The sequence below is a fragment of the Haliaeetus albicilla genome, chromosome 2 (genome assembly GCF_947461875.1).
Source record: "Haliaeetus albicilla chromosome 2, bHalAlb1.1, whole genome shotgun sequence".
Lineage (NCBI taxonomy): Eukaryota > Metazoa > Chordata > Aves > Accipitriformes > Accipitridae > Haliaeetus > Haliaeetus albicilla.
In genome coordinates this window covers 57,145,445-57,167,327 of record NC_091484.1, presented here as the reverse complement: position 1 = coordinate 57,167,327, position 21,883 = coordinate 57,145,445, and the positions used below count along the sequence as shown (strand labels likewise).

Genomic DNA, 21,883 nt, shown 5'->3' with positions numbered 1-21,883 from the left:
CGTCCCATCTAGTTTAGGAACAGGGAAGCGGGGGCGGGGAATCGCCGCTTGGGGACTGGCTGGGTGTCGGTCGGCGGGTGGTGAGCAATTGCACTGCGCATCATTTGTACATTCCAATCCTTTTATTACTACTGTTGTCATTTTATTAGTGTTATCATTATCATTATTAGTTTCTTCTTTTCTGTTCTATTAAACCGTTCTTATCTCAACCCACAAGTTTTACTTCTTTTCCCGATTTTCTCCCCCATCCCACTGGGTGGGGGGGGGAGTGAGTGAGCGACTGCGTGGTGCTTAGTTGCTGGCTGGGGTTAAACCACAACACCAATCCTCAGTATTTCTCACCGCCAGCCTTAGACAGCTCCTCCTCAGTAGCCTAGGGTTCTTTTGAACTCATGGCAGCCACTGAAATGCCCAAAGTATTTGAGTGTTTGTAGGGTTTCATTTTGAGTCCTGGATTTTGCTGTGGGACTCAACTAGGAAAAAGTTAAACATGGCAACACCAAAGTCCATTTGTGGATCTGGGCCTATACTCGTATACTTACGTTCAAGGTGGCTCAAAGCCTCTCAGACTTGTAGGCACAGGTTAATTTTGTGTAGCCATGACAGACCCATGTCTGTATCTGTTATGGAAAGCAGAGGAGAGACAGAACCTGGAAAGCGAAATAGGATGGGGAAAGATCCAGAAAGCTGAGATTTATACACTGGTCTGTTTGTTGCTGGCTGACAGTGGTGGGAGCAGCTAGGCAGAGCTACATCTGTAATGCTTCACTGACCTTTCTCTCTTCTTTTCTTCCAATTTGTTGCCATAAGCAACTGGATATTTTGGCTACATCTAGCAGCAAACCCAGAGTCACTACTAAAGCTCTAAGGAGACCTGTGAAAATAACCAATCAACCAATGAATAATTCATCAAATGCTGGAATTATATTAATTGATTTCATGATATGCTGTTTAGTATTAAGTGAAGTGTATCTCCTGATTAGGAAGTCTATTTTCCTTTGTTATTAATTTTTTAGCTTTTGTGTAAAACAACTGTGCTTTCTTCTTTTTAATCTTCATAAAATAAAAGGCTCTTATGTTCCCCGTACATCTAGGAAGAAGTCTTCTTAGTTAAAAACTAAATTCACATCTTCACAAACACAGGCTCTTTACCTGCTAGGTTTAAAATGAAACATTTCTGATAGCTTTTGATGGTCTGCTTAGACTGGTGTGAGTGCGTGGGTTATGTCTGCATCACTTGTATGCAGCAGTTTGGGGAGTTCCCGGACGTACCCACCTGCGACAACAGTGGTCTTGGAAGTACAGATGCCCACAGAAAGCCTGTTTGGGCACATCAGGTGCCATCCATGCTGCTTACTGTCCTAGTGGTTACATACTCCATTAACTCACTGTGGTTGAACATGTGGGGTCCTGAAGTTCAGGGGTACATTTTTTCACCTTGCTGCTCTATTTTGGGAAGACATCTATACATGTGATAGCTAACATTTATCAAGTAGTGCAACTGCTGAGCAGTGTCTGTAGAGTGAATTTAAACACTCTGGGAATCTGTTTGGTAATTTCAGAAATGCAAAACTACATCAGAATTCCTCAATGCAGGATAGATGCATACCTCTCGCTTCTGGTCAACTTCTCTACTTGTGGTATAAGCAAAAGTAACATATTCATGAAACGCAGAGCACAATTCAGTGTTGTCAGTTGGCCTTGTAACAGTGGAATCTGGAGTATAATCTCAGCTGCGCCTCTCAGGAGATAAACTGTAATATCCATGAGGATATTCTTCATGCATGCTATGAACTCTAGAATAGCAGCCGTTCTGCAGCTATATATACTCTGCCTGATCCCCCTTCCAGGGAGACCTTCTAGCAGGGACAGCAAGTGATACTTGCTAGGAGAGATTCGTATTGCCTCTCTTATTGTCTCTGTGAACTGCACAAAGAGTCAGGATCCAGGCTTCCTATACTCCATTCAGCTCGATGAAGTGAGGAAAATTGTGGTAAAGGACAGAAGATGCTTAAACTGACAGTTTCTCCAACACAGTGATTCAATATAGCTGTTTAGTCATTGACATACTGTTCTTCACTTTCTCCTACACATTATTATGAGGGGAAAAAAAAATCATTAGTAATCACTGGATTAACTTCACTCCAGGCTATGGGGCCACTGTTCACAATTGGGTTTTGTTATTGAAAACTATTGGGTATTGTGCCTTTGTTTTGAGATTTTCTTTCTCTCCTACACATTACAACTGAGTGAAGGTTTAGTTCTAAAGGTCATTTCAAACTGTGGTAACACGGTAGGCACATTTCCCCTCTGAACTACAGTGATGGCTTGACATTGGGAGGTCATACTTGGCCAAGTGTTAATTACAAGCCTCCCATCACTTTTGCAATAGTTGAGGGTAGGCCACCTGTCTAGAAATTTTTTCTCTCTCCCTTCACTCATTTGTGGAAGATCAACACCACCTTAACAATTTAGCCATATTCAGGAACAACTGCTGTTTTTAAAGATACACGTGCTATGTTACAGTTTATTTTATTTGGAACGTGCTGGTTGAATATTTTCTAGCTTTATTGATTTAGTACCCTCGAATTTTCCAGTCACCACAGCTAGTACTTCAAAACTGTCAAGACAGAAAATACCGGTCAGATGATAGAAGTCCAGCACAGATAGCAGTCACTGAAGGTTTGAACCTAGTCCTGAGACATCAGAGTGTAACGTGATAGATTATACAGCTGATAAACCCATACTCCATTACCCATTCAGAATTGTTTTTCCTTCTGTCCTTTCACAACAAAGCAGGAAGGGCTTCCCCAAGTCCACCTGCGGCAGGAAACAAATATTCAGTAATTATTTGGCAACACGAGTGCAGCACTTTCTCGATGATGCAATTGACTACTTGGTTAGACCAAGAGAAGCTGGGAGGTAGTTTAGGAGAATTGTTACAAACAACGTACAGCTTGAAAGGGTGACCTGGGCATTGGATTTTTCATTATTACGTTGTCTGCCTTTGACTCTTCAAGAATCTTATGCGTTTGAATTACAAGTTCCTGTGGCAACTCGCATGTTGTAAAGGACCAAGGGCAGTGGGACACAGAGTGGCCCAGGGCTGGTGCTCAATATGCATAGGTGCAGTTTGACTGCGAGGGCACAGCTGGAGGGACATCTAGCTGTCTTCTGCTCGGCCAGTGAGATCTTTTATTTGACATGTCACCCACAATATCTGATAGAGCAAAACATTACACCACCCTAAATCAAAAATGGGAAAAAGAAATCCAAATCACCACCTTAAATCAAAATGCAAGGAAGCAGCATCTTCTTCACATTAAATGACTTTCAAGAGGGCAGTGGGGGTAAGGAGAAATTACAACCGATGCATACTATTCTTATTTTTTAATGTGATGTTTGGCAGCACTGCCAAACCAAGCACTCAGAAATTCTGAATCTCTGCCTGAAATCTTGATATGACCCTGGAAATCAAGGGAGTTCAAATAATTAATACGAGTTTCTCTTTCTTTGTTTTCCTGGGTTCAAACCATTACCACTTAACTCCAGCTATTCTAGCATGGAGCTTGCAGAAATACAAAAGGCTTCGGGAAAACAACAAGGGCTGCGAGAGCCAGTGGCCACGGCTGTGAGGGGGATCGCCGCGGCGGCCTCGGCAGCGTCTACCAGCGGCACCTTTGGCGTCGAAGTACGTATGGCGTGAGAAGGGAACACAGGGAGCTGCCAAAACGCGCTCCGAGGCTCCTGAGGCCCGGCAGCTGCCGCCCCACCCAGCGGGCCCTCGCCGGCCTGCAGGCCCCGACCCCACGGCGCGGGGACGGCCACCGCCGGGCCGGGCCTGCCCCTCGGGCCTCCCCCGGCGGCGGGGGGCAGCGCCCTGCCCGCGGGGACCCGAGGCCCGCGGAGGTCAGATATCGGCTACGAGGGAGTCGGACGGGGGCCGGGCCCCGGGGCGGCACCGCCCGGCTGTGAGGGGCAGGGCGGGGCGGGTCAGGGCAGGGCGCCGAGCCCCCCGCGGCAAGGCCCGGCCCGACCCTGCCCCGCCCCGCCCCGGTCCCGTCCCCTGCGGGGCGCCGGGGAGCGGCCGGGCAGCCCCGGCGGCCTCCGCCTCCTCCGGCAGCACGGGGGAGGACAGCAGCTAGAGGGAGCTCCTCCGGACTGCATCTGCCCGTGCGCCCCGGTTCCTTTCATAGGCTCCCCCGCCCCCTCCCCTCCCTCCTTCCCCCGTGATGGCGGAGGACAGCGAGTCTGCGGCCAGCCAGCAGAGCCTGGAGCTGGATGACCAGGATACCTGCGGCATAGACGGCGACAATGAGGAGGAGGCCGAGCACGCCAAGGGGTAGGGGCGCGCTGCGGGCCGGGCGGGCGGGCGGGCACGGTTCGGGGAGGCAGCCCCCGCGTCTGCCGCCGCGGCAGCGGTAGGGCTGGAGGTGCCGCCGCGGCCGCTGTTGCGGGCCGGGCCGGGCTCCCCTCGCCGCCCGGGGCGGGCCCCGCGGTGGGGCGGGCAGCGGAGCGGAGGGCGTGCGAGGCGCGCTCCTGTCAGCCGGCGGGCGGCCTGCATGGCGCGGCCCGGCCCGGCCCGGCCCGGCCCGGCGCTCCACCGCGGCGCCTGCGCGCGTGCGGCCGAGGGGCTCCGCCGGCAGCACCCCGCGCCCTCCTCCCGGGCCGCCTTCCGCCGCAGTTGGCAGCGTGCGAGGACCCCGCCGCCCGGCTCGGCTCGGCTCGGCTCGGCTCGCCTTGCCTTGCCCCCCCGGGGGTGGCCTCCGCCGAAGGGAGAGGCGGGGGGCCGGGCCCCCGGCCTGAGGTGAGGGGAGCGGCGGGGCTGGCGCTTCCCCGCCGGACACCGGCCTCAAAAGCGGGCCCTAAGAGGGGGGCTAAATCCTGTTTTGTCGTCGGTGCTTTTTCAGGGTTTGGGGGCTTTTCTTGGGGCTTTTTGGCCGTTAGGAAGCCCGCCGTAGCGGGTCACGGCGCTCTGGGGGAATGCCCCCTTGCTCCCTTACTTGTTCCGGTTGGTTCCAGCTCCCTCGGGGCGGGCGCCCTCAGAGCCCCCCACGCCCCCTTCACACGCTCCCCTCCCCGGCCTGGGGACCTGTCCGGGCGTCGTCTGTGTCCGTCTGTCCTGCAGACTGTCCTCCTCAACGTCACCTATTGTCCAGAAGGAAATACTACCTCTAAATGCACACGCCATGGAGAGTGGAGCAGAGCGCGTGTTTTACCAAGGTGTTAGCCGGAGCGAACGCTGTTGTTCTGGTTTGTAGCTCCTTCTCCGCTAATCTTGCGCCTTAAATCTTCCCACGCTGCGGATCAGGCGCTGTCTCCAGTTGCTTGCTTGGGGAGCTGACAGGAGAGGCAGCTGGCGTAAACGCAGCCCCTTGCACCCGACCCAGGGTGTTGGGCTGCCAGCAGCCTGGCTCCGTCCAGGCATGAGGTGCCAAGGGTCTGGCTCACTCTGCAGTTGGGGGCTTTTGGGGCAGGGAAATGGGAGGAACGTGTTTTAAAAATCGACTTCGTTTACGTTTACTTTTTAGCTTTTTTTTTGAGGGATTAGAAAACGTGATTGCAGAGAAAATGCTTTGTTGTCGCAACTAGGAGTGGCTGGAGTAACCTAAAAATAGGTTAATCTGTACACAGCTACACAAATATCTCCCTCATGAATTTCTGATTCATCTGGTTGAGAGCATTTCTGTAGGTGATTGATGATTGAGGATGTACGTTGTTTGTTGTCTCCTGCCCCTAGGATTTGCTTGGCAACGAGCAGCTCTGCATCTTAAACGTGGCAATAGAAATCTAAGAGACTTAGGAGGACTGACTTGTCTAAAAGGCAGGAAAGGGGAAAACTTCGATGCTCGCTGTTCTGTCAGTGAATTCGTGGCATGCATGCTAAAACAGTTGTGTCAAAAATAATTATAGTAATATAAATCTGGGATACTAAGAAGGGACAAAATAGTGTTTAATTATCTTGGTGCTTTTGTTACGTTTGTTTACATAAATATGCCACAGTTGATGATTCCCAAATATGTAAAAGTAACACCACTAAGAGCACGGAATTATTATTTATTGCTCTTTCTAGGAGCCAACCTGATGTGCCAGGGGAGGTAGATTGGTACGCGGGTGATGCCTGTCTAGAATTCATTCGTACCTTATTCCTACTCCAGTTTCCTCTCCGTTTGTGTGTGTGACCGAGCTATAGCTGCCCTCTGCAGTGTAGCTAGGCTTGCAGCTACGCGCTCAGGCTGCTGTGACAGCAAGTGCAGAAGCAATGTGTAAGAAGCAGCCGGGGAACAAAGAATTGCACTTTGGTGTGTTCTGAATCGCAGCTTGCCGCTCTGCTCCAGCTTGGGTCTCGCTGAGCTTTGAGGGACAACTGCTGTGGCTGCGGGTTGTATGCCATTCTCCCCAAAACTTGTTATTGTTGAATATTCCCAATGTATTTTAATGAGTATTTCAAAGAAGCTGCTTTATTCATCTTTAAATAAGAAAGTGAATGCTTCCAAGTAATATGAAGTTTCATTAAATTAGTGGTTCATTCCAGCAGAAAAAGCCTCTTTAGTATCAGTTTTCTGTCATGTTTCTGATATATGAAGTCTAATGCTGAGTTTTAAATTACTTTATTTTCCTGTAATCTTTGAGAATCTTGTTTACTACTATTTGTCTGCAGGCTGAAGTATTCAAACAAATTCCATCAAATGAAAAGAAAAATCTTACACTACAGCAAACACAAAGATCTACGCTTGATCTAGGAGATTAACCCATGGTAATAGGAGCCTAATTATTCCCTGTTTCTCCCTATCGTAGTGTATTAATTTTTGGGGTGGCTTTAAAGTTTGCTTTGAGCTTTTAGATAAGGTTTTATATAGCTAAGCAATTTATGAGCATTCTTATTACTTGAGACTATGACTGTGTCAACTGACTTGTTAAATTTTGAATGGTCTCCATTTCTGCCGGTCAGTGTTTAATCTCATGCTATTTTAACACTCTTTTTTTTAGGATGAGGTAGAGTTTATGTGTTACGTATCAGTCTCTAGTAGGACTGCTTTGCAAATGAAGTTACTTTCAAGCTGTTCTTGACATTAGGAAATAGGTCCTTATAATATTGACCACAAAAAAAGTCATTTGTACATGTATGTATGACTTTGAATATTTTTTTTTAATTTGTAGTTTTTTCATGTGCTTGAGCACTGAATGACTGCAGCAGAAAATACCATTTTATAGCTCTCAACTGTGCAAATAAATGTCTTTGTCCTCCGTTTCTGCTCCTGTTTTTAGATGCAGGATTATGTATGTTGTGTGACTCATTGCTGTTCTATTCTATGTCTGCAGCTTGCTCCTGCTAGATGCATTATGCTGTACTTGTTCTGTTTCATAATAAAATGTTGTTTACAAAATAGCTTTGTATGCTCTTACAAAATGCAAAAATGTATTTATTGCACCTGAATCCACCCTGCTGAGCCTAGCTTTGTAAGGTGTCTCAGTTCATTCTAAATAGCTCCTTATGCTCAATGTCAGGAAGGCTTTGGGCACAGTACATTTAGTAAACAGATGAGGAAAAAGTATGACCTTTAAACAACTCCCCCCAACCCTCACAAATTATTTACTTTGAATGTTTTAGTAGTATAACCCTTTGATTATTGTTAAATGGCAACTTTATAATCAGCACTACTTTTAGATATTTTTTTTTAATAAATATTTCTATGGTACTGGAGGCAGTGCTCAGTTTTAGCAGGTGAGATTTATGTCTTGGAGTACAGCCTTACAGACTTGAAGGGGGAGGCAGAGGAAACATGCAGAGCTTTGAGGAGTATCTGTTGGGTTAGGTTTTAAGGCCTTGCTACTAGGTTTTCATGCTCAAAAACCTTGCATTTCCAAGAACTGAAATGTATGAAAGTTTCATTTGCATACAGAGAGGTTGTTAGTAATGGTAGTTTGTTAGTAAGTGGAATTTGAAGCACTTAAGCCCTTCTGGTCAGGACCTTCTTATTCTCTTGAAGTGGTGGTAGTCTAATACAGTAATGGGAAAGCCCTTTGCATCTAAGCCTCCATTTTCTTTATGAACCAAGGACAGCCCTAGTATAAATAATACTACTTTGAAATTTTTTGCAGTCTTGCCCATATACATGAGATCTGATTTTTGTGATCAAAAAGATCTATATAACATCTTCAGAAATGTAGTTTTGCAACCTCACTTACTCACAGAGAGAGGAAAAAATACTGTAGAGGCAAAAACCCCACACAGGCTTAGGCCTTTGCAGCTTAAAAATAAACATCTGAAGTACATGTTTGGTTTTAAATTTGAGAAATTGCTAACTTAAAATTACTATTCCATGTAATTTAAAACAGATGTTGATATTACAAAACACTGTTTCTGCTAAAGCAGATTTTGGTGTCAAGGCAATTAAAATAACACTGACAAATATTCAGTGGGAAAGATAATCTCAAATCAAAACCAAGGGAGCCAAAACAGTTTGACCATCTGAGTAGGGTCACTGTCGTGCTCCTCCTGATTATTTCACTTCAGCTTTTCATGGTTTTGCTCAAAGCTCCACAAAGTAAGTTTTTCTGCCTTTGCCACACTCCTCCCCAAATGCATTAAGTATCCCCATTTTTCAGTTAAAAAAAAAAAATAAAAAAACAAACCAACAAAACCCCAGCACATGCAGGGAGAAGCAAAAGTCTTTTTTCACATTTATGCAAAACACCAGATGTGTGTACATAAGTGGAAAGGTGTGTGGGTGTGATCATGGGCTTGCATTTGTAACTTGCAGACAAAATCATAAAACTGTGGGCCTAAGTGACTGTCTCAGTCATATCCACAGCCTGTTTCTATGGCAAGGTTACGTCTTTTGGGGGGCAAGGTTAAGTCTTTTTGGGGCAGAAAGAGGTGTTTTGACTCTTCTTTTGCCTCGGCTGAATTTTGATTTGCACGTCACTTTTGTGTTGGCCTTACTTCATCAGACTGACAAAATTGTCATCGTGGATGCAGTTAAAAATACCTTAGACCATGTCTGCACTTAGGTACACCTCTGCCGCAGTGTGTAGGCTCGCCCTCCTGTCAGTGAAGTGCTCCCGGTATAAGCGTGTCTCCACTGGACTGACACGGTCAAAATCTTCCCCAAGTCTAATGTTGAATATTTTTCTTAGTGTAACCAGCTGTGGTCTGTGTGGTGGGCTGGACTGGGGCAGATGTGTTGGTATGATGCGTGAAAAGGTTCTGTTTCCTGACCTGACAGCTAGACGTAGTATCAACCTGAGTTGCATATCCTTTTCCTGCTTCCCCTGTGGGACCTGCGATCCAAGTTGCGTCACTTTGGTGGTGACAGGGTAGTTCAGCAAAAGAGATTTCACATTTAAAGATTAGCTTTCACAGAAGTGGGAAACTTTTTTTTTTCCTTCCCCAAACTTCTAAGAGTGAGATACCTATATGATGACACCATGAAATGTGTATCTGACCAGACAAAGGAGAACGCAGATCTTAGCATACGAGAATATTTAATGAAGAGAAAAGCTTTTAATCTTGTTACCTTTGCATATCCTCTGTGCTGTCATGTCCAGTGTAATTACTACAAGTTGAGCAACAAAGTTCCTCCCTTCCCAGCCATTCTCACTCCCATTATGGAGCCTTTCGGTTCTTTTCAAGGCAGAGTATGAGAAGGACAAAAAGTCCTGAGATGTTTTGATTTTGCTTTTGCCCTAATTTGCTTGGTATCTCTGGTTGTAACTTGTGTTGGACAAACCTGTTTACTCAGTAGCAGTTTCTGCATGCTGCCTGCTGCCAAATCTCTGGGTTGCAGGCGTGCCTAAATAGCTGAAGGACAAGTGGATCTTGCTTTAAACCCTCTTTTTACATTCTGTGGCCTGCAACAGTAAAAAAAAGACTGACCCAAGCAGGGGACTGTGCATAAATAACTTCTCTGAATGGTCCCTGGGTAACTGTCAGACAAAGATACCAGTATTTATTTTGCAAGAGGCAGTGTGAAAGCTCTAAACCTGAACATCATAAGCTGAGGACTGGGATTTTGGAAGATTTTTTAAAAAATTAGTAGTTTTAAATGCACGTATATTTTACAGCAATTTAGTCCTGTCTTCCCTCTTTCCTAGCTAAAAAAATATGCATTTCTATATGAAAAAGACCTTGAGCTGGTCAAAGAACCAACTAAGATTATACTGGTAAAAGTACAGTTTAACTGGGGATAACATTAGTAAAGCTTGGCAAAGTTGCTTTTTCTCCATAGCTGCCAAACTTTTTTTTGAGTAGTCGTTCATTATTTCACCAAACTAAATAAAACATTGACCCTCAGGTAATCCCAGTGAGCAGAATTCCCCTGTGGTGTAACTGGGGCTGGCTCCTGCTGAAAGGCAAGAGGACAAGTGAGACGCACTGGTGTGACTTGGGGCTCGGTGCCTGCTGAGGGCGTCTGTTCAAGAACGGCATTTGCTGAAACTCCTAGTAGACTTATGTTCGACACAAAAGCCCTTGGGAGTCAGCTCAAGGACACAGTGGCATCATTTGTTTGCTGGATGTGAGATGTTAGAGGAAAAGGCAGAAGTCTGTGGACAGTTCAAGAAGGTAGAAGGGTATTTCATTAAATGAACCTTAGCAAAGGTGAAATTGCTCTCCCCAGTATTTTTATCTCAGTTTTGCCAGAGGTGGTGAAGTCCTAGGTCTTGTACACGTTTGGTTTTTTTACTCTCTTGTATTTATAACCTCTTGCCAGGCCTCTGGGTCTGTTCTGTGTTTAAATTCTGTACAAAATGTCAGCTTGGTATACAGGCCTTCAAATAGATTTAAATTTGATTATTTTAAACTGAGAGTGTAGAAGTTCTTAACAGAATCGTCTAGGTGATCAGGCAGTATCTTCATTCTACAACAGAAAATTTTCTCCCTGCCTCAGTTACACAACTCCATCTTTTGTTTCTGCAGACTTCTACTAAATACTACAGATTGCCTTCTCTCTCCTGTGTGTGTTTGGGCTGCTACACTGCTGTCCGTAGCTCCTTGATCTGGTCCCAGAGGGTGCTGCATTTGTAACTCTCTCCCCTCTTCTTGGGAGCGTAACTTAACCCAGTGTAACCGTGAATGTTAAGGACTTCTTGGAGTTGATCTTTCACTACAGGCTGTTCTAGAGGACAGTAATGATCTCACAAAAATGAGTCTTTGTTTAGTTGCATGTTTGATTAATGGCAGGCTTTTGGCCTCCCGGTTTGGACGTTTGGGTGTTTTCTTGCCAACTTCAGCTCTGACAAGGTATAGATGCTAAGACTGGGCATCGTAATCGTAAAAGCGGGCATGTTAACAGTGAATAACATGGCCCTTGCAAACATGTTGATCTTAATAACTTTAGTTAAGTTCTTAGTTCTCTTTCTTTTGGCTTGCAAGTATCATACCTGATTTTTATTTTTTTTTCCCTCCAGAATTAAGAACAATTGTTTGTTGCATTGACTTTTTTATTTTCCAGTGAAAAACACCCAAGCCCCCCAAACCCCAATGTCTGTCTTGAGCTCCGTTAAATACGTATGCTTTTGCTGGGAGGTTTACCTCTTGAAGAGGATTCAGTGTTAACTGACTCATTGCCTACTTATTTACCTCCCGTCTGAGAGCTGCCAACACGTCCCACACTTTGCAAATTCTAATCTAATCTTGATTCTATATCTTGATTATTTGTCAAATTAGAATCTTCTTAAAGAAAGGAGATGTATTATCAATAGTCAAAATGTGTCAGAATCTGCAAGTGCAATGTATACTTCATTGCTGGGCTTTTTTAATTAAAGTTAACCCCATTGTACTTACTGTTTTAAAGCACAAATATTTGGTTAGTTTTGTGTTGTTTCTTACTGAGATTTCAGCAAGACTTTCATCACTACTTAAATTAGAAAGAAAATTCCCTGAAAACAGAATGTTTTTGTTTGGATTCTTCTCAAATTCAGGTATACCTGATGGTTGAGCAGGTAGGGGAAAAGTATGGGGCCACTAATAGTTACTGAATTTCCAAGGAGGTTACTTTTCTCAGTTCCTGCAGTTCCCTGAGTTCCTCCAAACTCTGTTGAATTTGGTTGTTCTATGTTTGTGCTGGGTAATAGCCTGAAGAAGAGCACTGGCTGTTACATAGTGCCACAATATGATGCTGCTGTGTCAAAACACCTGGATGTGCTGGGGTCTTGAGTATAAAACAAATCAGAAGGCACTTGCAGGGAGTTTTTCATCAATGCTCTCAGTTCCCCCCTTCCTTCCTTTCCCCTGCCTTTTCTTCAGATACAAGCTGCTGTTAGATTTTTTCATATTAAAATGCTGGCTTTTCCATATTTAACTTTTTTTAATTTTAGGCTTGGTGGTATTGATTTTTCTCATTGCACATTCTCTGAATCTCTGGCAGAAGTCCTGGAGGGGATTTGGGAGCGAAGAAGAAGAAAAAGAAGCAGAAGAGAAAAAAGGAGAAACCAAATTCTGGAGGCACCAAATCAGATTCTGCGTCTGACTCCCAGGAGATTAAAATTCAACAGCCTTCAAAAGTGAGAGCCTGGTTCTGTTTTAATTTGTGCTTGCTTTCTAATTTAATTTTAATTTGTGTGTTGCTTTTTGTAAAAGCGAGTTGGTAGTTCTGCCTTAACACGTCAGAATTAGGCAAATGGCTACTGTCCTGAACAGAGACAGAAGCAAGGTAAGACCTGGTGTTTGCAGACTGTATGAAGTTAGCTGGAGAGTCGGCGTCACCACCACGGTGGTGTGCTCTGAGAAAAGCAGAGGAGGAGGTGTTTTGTCTTTCTTTTCCAGCAGCTAGAACTCAGGCTAGTGACAGCTTCATCACAGGGAATCTTAATCTGCAGTGGTAATGCTTTTAAATAGATTTTGTGTTTGGGAATTGCCTTTAGTTTAGCCACCATCTAACTTGGCTTAGTGCAGTTTCAGTAACTTGTACAGCGTAATGCTATCTCATGGTGTGCATCAGCAGTAGGAGGGAAGAAGGTATCCTTGCTGTGCTAACCAGAGTCTCATTTGGGAAAACAAGCAGCATGTCATCTTACATAAAATGCAGTAATCTCTAACATGGAGATAAAGACTGAAGAAACTGCCATCTGAAAGGCCTCTGCTGTAAATAAGAATGCAAAATTATGTGAGGGATGTACAGTCTTTGTGGGCTTTGTGACAAAATAGCATTGTCTACGTGCTTTTGAGTACCATGTGAATGCATGGTGAATAATCTGATGTGGTGGCTTTTTAACATAGAGCTTTTATCTCAAGAGAAATCTGAGCCTGAGAACTGAAGTTTATAACATGATGATATGAAAGTTTATGGACCATTGAGACTGTTGAAGTAGTTTTATTTGCTTTATCAGATTAATGTGGAGAAAATTACACTGTTGTACCAGTAGTACTGTTCATTCTGTAAGATTTATCAAGTACGTTGGGACTACCAACTAATTTTAGGGCAAAAAGTTGTGTTCTGGCTCATTAACATACTGATAGATTTTGTGTTGTCCCTTTAGATATTCTCTGTGTCACCCCCATTGCTTTGAACAGACACATTTCGCACAGGGGACGCTTTAAAATATGTAGAGACATCTTAAGTACTTCTGATTTCACCACGTTTTGATACTGTGTTTCTATAAAGCAAGTGGCATGAATTGCTAATACAAGAGGACTGTTTGCAAGTGATGACCAAGTAACCTCAAACTCTTTCACAATTGGAGTGAAGTCAGTTTTAATGTTAACATAAAGACATAGTTCATTGCTGTGGTGTCCTGGGAGTTCCTTCGTTCCCTCCTGACCAAGCTTACTGTTCCATATGTTGCCTCTATTGCATTAAAAGGAAGCTGCTTCACTCTTTTTCTGTTTTCATGTGCAAGATTTTGGTCCTGAGCACCTTGCAGTCTTGCACACCGTTTCTCTAGCATAACGTGTTTTGCAAATGTGGAAGCCTGTCCTTGTTCTAAGTTGTGTACTTAGGATGCCACTCTTTGTGATTATTTTACTGTCACAAGAAGTTTAGCCAGTTTGTTAGCAATGTTACAAAACCTTCTCTTTTATTGGCATAAAATAAAAGGTCTTATTTAAGTCTTTCTCTCAAGCTCTAGGCAGCTAAACCATTTTACTGTTCTGATATGGCTTCCACTTTTCTCTAGTTGCAAGTGCATCAGTGTTGCCTGGGGGGGGTGTTGCCTTCTCTGCTGTGTTCCAGGTGTACACACTGATAAGTAGATGAGTTTCTCTGTCTTGGACAACTTTCCTGTTTCAGATTTTTTGACAGCATCTTAGACTGCTGATCTGGGTCAGTGTGGAGAAGTATATTTATTTTCTCTGCTACTCAAGTGATATTTAGATTCTGTATTCCTTGTGCTATGTGAAATATATTATAGGAAAAAAAGGCTCTTAGCATTTGCTTGCTTTTTGTTGAAAAGAAGTTTACAAAATATTTCAGAGGAAACTGACATTGTACACCTTACTAAGAGATATATGCAGGATCATCAGGTAATAACTCAGTGGGGCTTCTGAACTCATTGAAAATTATTTTGAAAAAAGACTTTGAGGTCAGGCGAGTTCGTAAACAGGTGTACCAGTCTGGACAAAAACAGAACAGCAAGTCATCTTGGCTTCTCCCTCTCTTATTTGTGATATTGGACTTTTTGAACACTGGCATGAGTGTAACCACAGCAATAAATGCTTGTTAGCACGTTATGCTTATGATGACCTTTAGAACACTTCGTTGCCCATCTCACAAGACTTTAATCTCTCCCCATTACAAGTCCCAGTGATGTAGATTGTTCACACTGACATAAATGAAGCTTACCAGATCTGCAATATTCTCAGTCATTACTGTAGTCACTAGTGGCCTACACAACATAGTCACAGAATAACTTAGGTTGGAAGAGACCTCTGGAGATCTTTCGACCAACCTCCTGCTTAGAGCAGATCCAACTAGATCAGGCTGCTCAGGCCTAGATCAGGTTGTTGGTTCTCCAAGGATGAAAACTCCACAACCTAGGTGGGCAACCTATTCCAGTGTTTGACTACACTTGTGGTTAAAAAAAAATAGTAATTCCTTATATCTAAATGGATTTTGCTGGTTTGCTGGTTTGCAACTTTTGTCCATTGTTTCTTATCCTATCATTGTGCTCCTCTGAAAAGACATGGCTCAGTTTTCTTTACATCCTCCCATTAGGCAGCAATCAGATTGCTCCTACTCCCTTAACCTTCTCTTCTTAAGGCTGAACAAACCAAGGTCTCTCATCTTCTGCTTGTACATCATGTGCTTCAGCACCCTGATCATCTTGGTGGCCCTCCATTGAACTCGCTCCAGTATGTCAATGTTTTCTTTCTAATGGGGAACCCGAAACTGTGAAGTGCGATCTCAGGGGTGCCAGATAAAGGGTAAGACTTGCTGGACAGTCTTACTGGTGCAACCCAGTATGCAGCTGTCCTTTGCTGGGCAGCAAACTGCTGACTCATGTTCAGCTCTCTGCCCACCAGGACCTCCAAGTTCTTTTCTGCAGAGCTACTTCCTAGCCAGTCTATGTTGGCCTCTGCCATTGTGTGGGCTTTTTCTGTCCCAGATGCAGGACTTTGTATTTGCCTTTGTCAAACTTCATGAAGCTTCTGTTTCCAGCCTGTCAAAGTAGCTTTGAATAGCAGTTCTGCTGTCCAGCATATCAACCATTCTTCCCAACTAGGTATCATCTATGCACTTGCAGAGAAAGCACTCTTTGTCACATCCAGATCGTTAAACAGTATTGACCACTGCGTTCTCAAAATCCTCTTCCCCCTTGCCTTCTTGAAGATGGGTGTGACATTTCCCTTTTTCCATTCATAAGAAACCTCCACCAATTGCTCTAACCTTTTAAACTTGATAGGTGCTTGTTGCAGTAACATCAGCCAGCTCCCTTGGCACCCTCAGATGCATCCGGTCAGTTCTTATGGACCTGTCCATGATTAGTTCGCTAAGTGATCCCTAACTTTCTCTCCTGCTGTGGTTAATGGGAGTCTCACAGACTGTGCTACAAAGCTGAGGGTCATCAAAGGTCTGAGGTCAGAACTTGTCACCAAAACAGAGGCAAAAAAAGCATTCCATACCTCAGCCCTGTTGCACAACAGTGCCGTCTTGTGCTGTGAAGAGATATTTCCCCTAAACTGAAATTAAACAAAATCACTCTTCTTTCTAATTGATGTGAAGTTCTGTATAGGTTTTTCTTGCTTTCCATTAAAGGAAAACAAAAAGGGTTGCAAGTAAACTTCTTAGCAAGGCTCATCTCTGAACATTTTGAAAGGAAAGGAGATTCCTTCTGATGTCCCTAGCCATGTTGTATTTGGTACCAGAACATGAACTTTTTACTTTACATATGCTAGTAAGATCTTTTTAGAACCTAATATCTGTTTTTTAGATTTTCTGTTTTCTTCTTCATAATGTAGAAAAAAACATTAGAGACTTAAAATAAACATACAAAATAAATTACAGTATGTCAATATTTATGTATGATTTCAGAATTTATCTAGTGGCATTAGAAGTATTTATATCAGGCCAGTTTGTAATAGACAAATTGATAGTTGAGAAAAGTAATTTATGTCACTGTAATCTGGATCTAGAAATAGGGTGGGCTTTTTTATGCTGCAATTGTGTTGCTCTAAAGAGTATAAATATGTTATTTCATAACTACTCAGATGACAGGTGTTTAAAGCATGCTCACAGGTAAAATTTCACAATACTTAAATTAATGAAAGAAATTGCATAATATTTAGAGAGTACAAGTTTTTATTATAAATAAAAATGATGGCCTGCGTGAGCTCCAGGCAGGGAGTTTTACTCCTTCTGTGGCTGAGAATATTAGAGGGAGATGCCCATCCAAATGAAGCTTTACGTCATTATTACATGTAATTTTTTGTGGTTTTTCAACACATAATTCGTAGAAAGAAGATGAAATATGGAAATAGTGATCCATTGATACTCAGTAAAAAAAAAAAAGCCACATCTGGCTTGATGCAGAATTGCTTGAAATTTTCCAATGCATTTGAGACTGTTCCTTCAGATGTATTTTTTGCACTGCAGTTTGGGAAAACCGGAACACAAGCATGCTGTTAGTACGCCTCAGAACAGGACTTGCAATTTGGGGGATAATGAAACAAAACAAGTAAATAAATTAAAAAAGAGAGAGAGGAAGATCCCTTTAGATTTAGAAGTCTGTTACTATTATTCCTCTGTACTTTCCTATGCAGGTAAAATTCTCGTTCCGGTTACACTTACTCAGAGTGATCAAAAGTGAGGGTGTAAGAGCTCAGTTTAGAAATGCTTAGCCTTAGGTTTTATGCTTTTCAAATAACTTTATAGAACAGATTTTTCAACTTTTAAGTGGAAAATTGGTTTATTTTGTCAGTCTGCTTCTATCAGTTAAAATTATCTTCAGTTGTGAGTGTTGGCACAGTTGGCATTAGTGGCAAGATGGTCAACTACATACGATACGATGCAGAAGGGTACCTACTATAATAATTGCAAGCTAATAGAAGGCAGATACAATATAACTAAGGTTAAAAAGTGGATATTTGTAGCAGTACAGTGTATCTGAAATACTGAACCATAGTGAATTTAAATATTATTTTATATTGTATATGTAAAGTACAACTTCAAACATCTCTGTGTACCAGTGGTATCTTTAGATTGTTAGATGTCTAAGCTGATGTGCTTTTTGCTGTTTTATTGTATTTCACAGGGCAGGGAATATAAGAAGCTTTTTATTGTGATACTGGTATCCTGCCTTAATGCTGCAGTATTTGTGTTAAATGTGTTAACACTGAAGTTTCATGGTTAAATGCAAGCGCTACTCAAAACCATTAAGTATCTTATGAAGTTGCTTGTCTGTTGCCCACCTGACTTTCCACACTCCTGCTTCCAGAGGTTATACCTAAACTAACCATGATGAGAAGAACGAACATGTAACAGTAAAATAAATGAGCATGTTGGTACAACTTGTTCAAGGTAAATGTACTCAATAAGCTTCCTCTTCTGTTTGTCTCTGTGTCCAGAATCCAGCCATTCCAATGCAGAAGCTTCAAGACATCCAGAGAGCGATGGAGCTGCTCTCTGCATGCCAAGGCCCAGCAAAGAATATTGATGAGGCTACCAAACGTAAATACCAGTTTTGGGATACGCAACCTGTACCTAAACTTAGTAAGTATAACTGGACCTGGGTCTTACTGACCACTAAAAGAATGTGTGCCAGCTGTGTGGCATGTTCTCCGAAACAGCTGTGAGTTGGACTGTCTGCAGTAGAGATCCTTAATCTTTTCTGTAGTTTATGTGGAATTCTTAATGTTCTCTAGGAAGGTGCTTGCCCCCCCGCCCCCCCAATGATATGCAACAAAATACGGTGTTAATAAATCTCATTCTGATGCTCTCTAAAAAACTGGGAAATGCTATTGAAATAGCATTCCTTTGTATATTTTAGGTCTGAACTCTTGAACAACAGAACATAGAAGTCCTTTCTACTTCAGGGAAAATAAGAACCTAAGTGGTGACAAAGAGTAAACTTTGATTTTATTTATTTATTTATTTTCCCTTGATTTTTTTTCCCCCCCCCCATAAATAGATTTGCTATCACAGAGAGAATGACTCTCCTGCTGTAGGTTACACTGTTTTCACGCAGCTTTAAGTGGCACTTCTGTCATGTGTGAACACTTCTACTGCTGTGTGTTCACGTGCTTCCTCCACAATGTATACTATCTTGAAGACATGCTTTCACAGAGTCTGTTCTCTGTTCTTGGTATCAAGTGAGATGGTGAGGTGACCTCTCCTTGCCTTTAATTTTGTGAGGAATTTGGCGGATTACTTTTTATACTGATCTGATCCCTGATAACACAGTTGGTAAATCTTAGTCTTTGTTGGAGAAGGTAGTTGCTGACTGTCTTGCTTTTTCTGAATTGCTTTCTGAACTTTCTTCTTCCCACTTCATTATCTTCAAGTTAACCAGTTGTAGCTCTTCAGTGCCAACAAAACTTGGGGACCCCACAAGTAAAGCAGTCTCAGTGCAATAGCTGTCATTGTTCTGTTCTGCAGATGTCTCTCCATGGCATTGGAGACTGGTGTAGAATAAGCAGAAATAAGGGAGAGTCTAAAGCACAGGAGCACTCTGCTCTCTCTCTCCACAGGGCAGCATTTCATATTAATCCATGTCTGTAGTTTAATCCACAGTGATCTCATTTCTCCCTGACTTCCTTGCGTAGAGAAGTCCCGAGCAGAGTCCCTGGATGCAGTATTTTCCACTGGATTGAGCTGACCTGCCCTCGCTCTTCTCTGTACAAACTCTATCCAGATACCTCTGTAAACTAATGGTAATAATTGTCACAGTAATCCTGCCTAGGTGGAGGAAGAGCCTAGCTGAATTAAGTTGATGTGTAAATCAAAAAATACTCTGGCCATAACAAAGCTTTTTCAGACCTAGTTCAGGTGTCTGCGCAGCAGTTCCAGGAGTTCAGTTCAGGTTAGTCAATGTATCTTACAGCACTTCTAGATGAGAGTCTGTCACTTGCCAGCCTAAAAGGACCAATACATTTGCTCTAAAAATGATTTGTTAGTGGTGTTCAGTAGAAATATGTTCTGTTGAATTTGGCCAGCAGAGGTTTTGTTCAACAGTATTTATGAATTGCTTCTTGATCCTATTGGAATTTTTTTTTTCCCCTCTCCTTCTTGTAGTTTTTCCTTTATCTGCTGAATGAACGTATTGGGAAGTCTTCACTATTTGATATGCTGGATATGTTTAGGTAGAAAAAAAACATCTGTTGATTCAAGAAATAGCTCTAGGGATCTTTGCATTAAATTAACTTCAGAATCCTTCTGCCTTCTAGTTAAGGTTGTTAGCAGTAGGTTCTTCAGTTAGGCAAGTCTGCCATGTAGTGGCAGTAATGTTTAGGCTGTTGATACTTTCCAGAGTTTGCATAAAAGTGCTGGTAATGATGACCTTCCAAACTGGACAGCAGGCCATAACTATTTGTGAGGATTGCACGTCATTTGGGGAAAGTTCATACTACAAAGGAACACTTGACTGTCTAGAGCTTGATGATGGTGACAATAGGGTTGAGTGTGTATGGCTGAGAATCAGGGGGAAGGCCAACAAGGCAGATACCTTGGTGGGAGTCTGTTACAGACCACCCAAACAGGATCAAGAGGCAGGTGAAATATTCTGTAAGCAGCTGTGAGAAGTCTCACAATCACTAGCCCTTGTTCTCATGGGGGACTTCAGCTTACCAGATGTCAGCTGGAAATACAATACAGCGGAGAGGAAACAGTCTAGGAGGTTCCTGGAGTGTGTGGAAGATAACTTCCTGACACGGTGGGTGAGCCAACTAGCGAAGGTGCCCCACTGGACCTGTTGTCGGCAAACAGAGAAGAACTTGTGAGTGATGTGATGGTTGGAGGCCATCTTGGGCACAACAATCAGGAAATGACAGGGTTTTAAATTCTTGGAGAAGGAGGGCGTTAGCAGAACTGCATCCTTGGACTTTTGTTGGCCACTTGGATCTTTGTTGGTGACATGGACAGAGGGATTGAGTGCACCCTCAGCAGGTTTGCTGATGACACCAAGCTGTGTGGTGCAGTCGACACGCTGGAGGGATGGGATGCCATCCAGAGGGACCTTGACAGACTTGAGGGTTGGGCCCGTGTGAACCTCATGAGGTTCAACAAGGCCAAGTGTAAGGTCCTGCACATGAGTTTGGGCAATCCCAAGCACAAATACAGGCTGGGCAATGAGTGGACTGAGAGCAGCCCCGTGGAGAAGGACTTGGGGGTAATAGTGGATGAAAAAGTGAATATGAGCTAGCTAACCGTATCCTGGGCTGCATCAAAGGAAGTGTGGCTAGCAGGTCGAGGGACATGATTCTCCCTCTCTACTCCATTCTTGTGAGACCCCACCCAGAGTACTGTGTTCAGTCCTGGGGCCCCCAACATAAAAAGGATGTGGACCTGTTGGAATGAGTCCAGAGGAGGGCCATGAAGATGATCAGAGGGCTGGAGCACCTTCCCTATGAGGACAGGCTGAGAGCTGGGGTTGTTCAGCCTGCAGAAGAGAAGGCTCTGGGGAGACCTTATAGCAGCCTTCTAGTACTTAAAGGGGACCTACAGGAAAGATGGGGAGGGACTCTTTACCAGGGAGTGTAGTGATAGAATCAGGGGTAACGGTTTTAAACTGAAAGAGGGTAGATTTAGATTAGATATTAGGAAGAAATTTTTGACTGTGAGGGTGGTGAGATGCTGGAACAGGTTGCCCAGAGAGGTTGTGGATGCCCCATCCCTGGAAGTGTTCAAGGCCAGGTTGGATGAGGCTTTGAGCAACCTGATCTAGTGGGAGATATCCTTGCCTATGGTAGGGTGGTTGGAACTAGATGATCTTTAAGGTACTTTCGAACCCAAACCGTTCTATCATTCATTCTATGATTCTATGACTCCCAGAAGGCAGACTTTGGCCTGTTTAGAACTTGGTTGACAGAGTCCCTTGGGAGGCAGTCCTGAAGGGCAAAGGAGTCCAGGAAGGCTGGACATTCCTGAAGAAGGAAATCTTAAAGGCGTAGGAGCAGGCCATCCCCATGTGCCAAAAGACGAGCTGGCAGAGAAGAAGACCAGCCTGGCTGAACAAAGAGCTTTGGCTGGAACTCAGGAGATAAAAAAGAGTTTATGGCCTTTGGAAGAAGGGGCATGCAACTCGGGAGGACTACAAGGATGAGGTTATGCAGGGAGAAAATTAGAAGGGCCAAAGCCCAACTAGAACTTAATCTGGCTAGTGCCATAAAAGACAATAAAAAAATGTTTCGATAAATACATTATCAGCAAAAGGAGGGCTAAAGAGAATCTCTGTCCTTTATGGGATGTGGGGGGAAACATAGTGACAAAGGATGAGGAAAAGACTGAGG

At 43.5% G+C, this 21,883-nt stretch overlaps 1 protein-coding gene across 1 annotated transcript in view; it reads left to right on the top strand.

Annotated features, from left to right (window-relative positions):
* The first annotated feature begins 4,020 nt into the window (after positions 1-4,020).
* Positions 4,021-21,883, top strand: part of NMT2 (N-myristoyltransferase 2) — a 38,760-nt gene continuing 20,897 nt past the window's right edge. Inside the window, exons 1-3 of the mRNA XM_069775795.1 lie at positions 4,021-4,342; positions 12,372-12,507; positions 18,005-18,149. Coding sequence (XP_069631896.1) covers positions 4,233-4,342; positions 12,372-12,507; positions 18,005-18,149 — 391 coding nt within the window. The 5' untranslated portion in view covers positions 4,021-4,232. The remainder of the gene's footprint in view (positions 4,343-12,371; positions 12,508-18,004; positions 18,150-21,883) is intronic.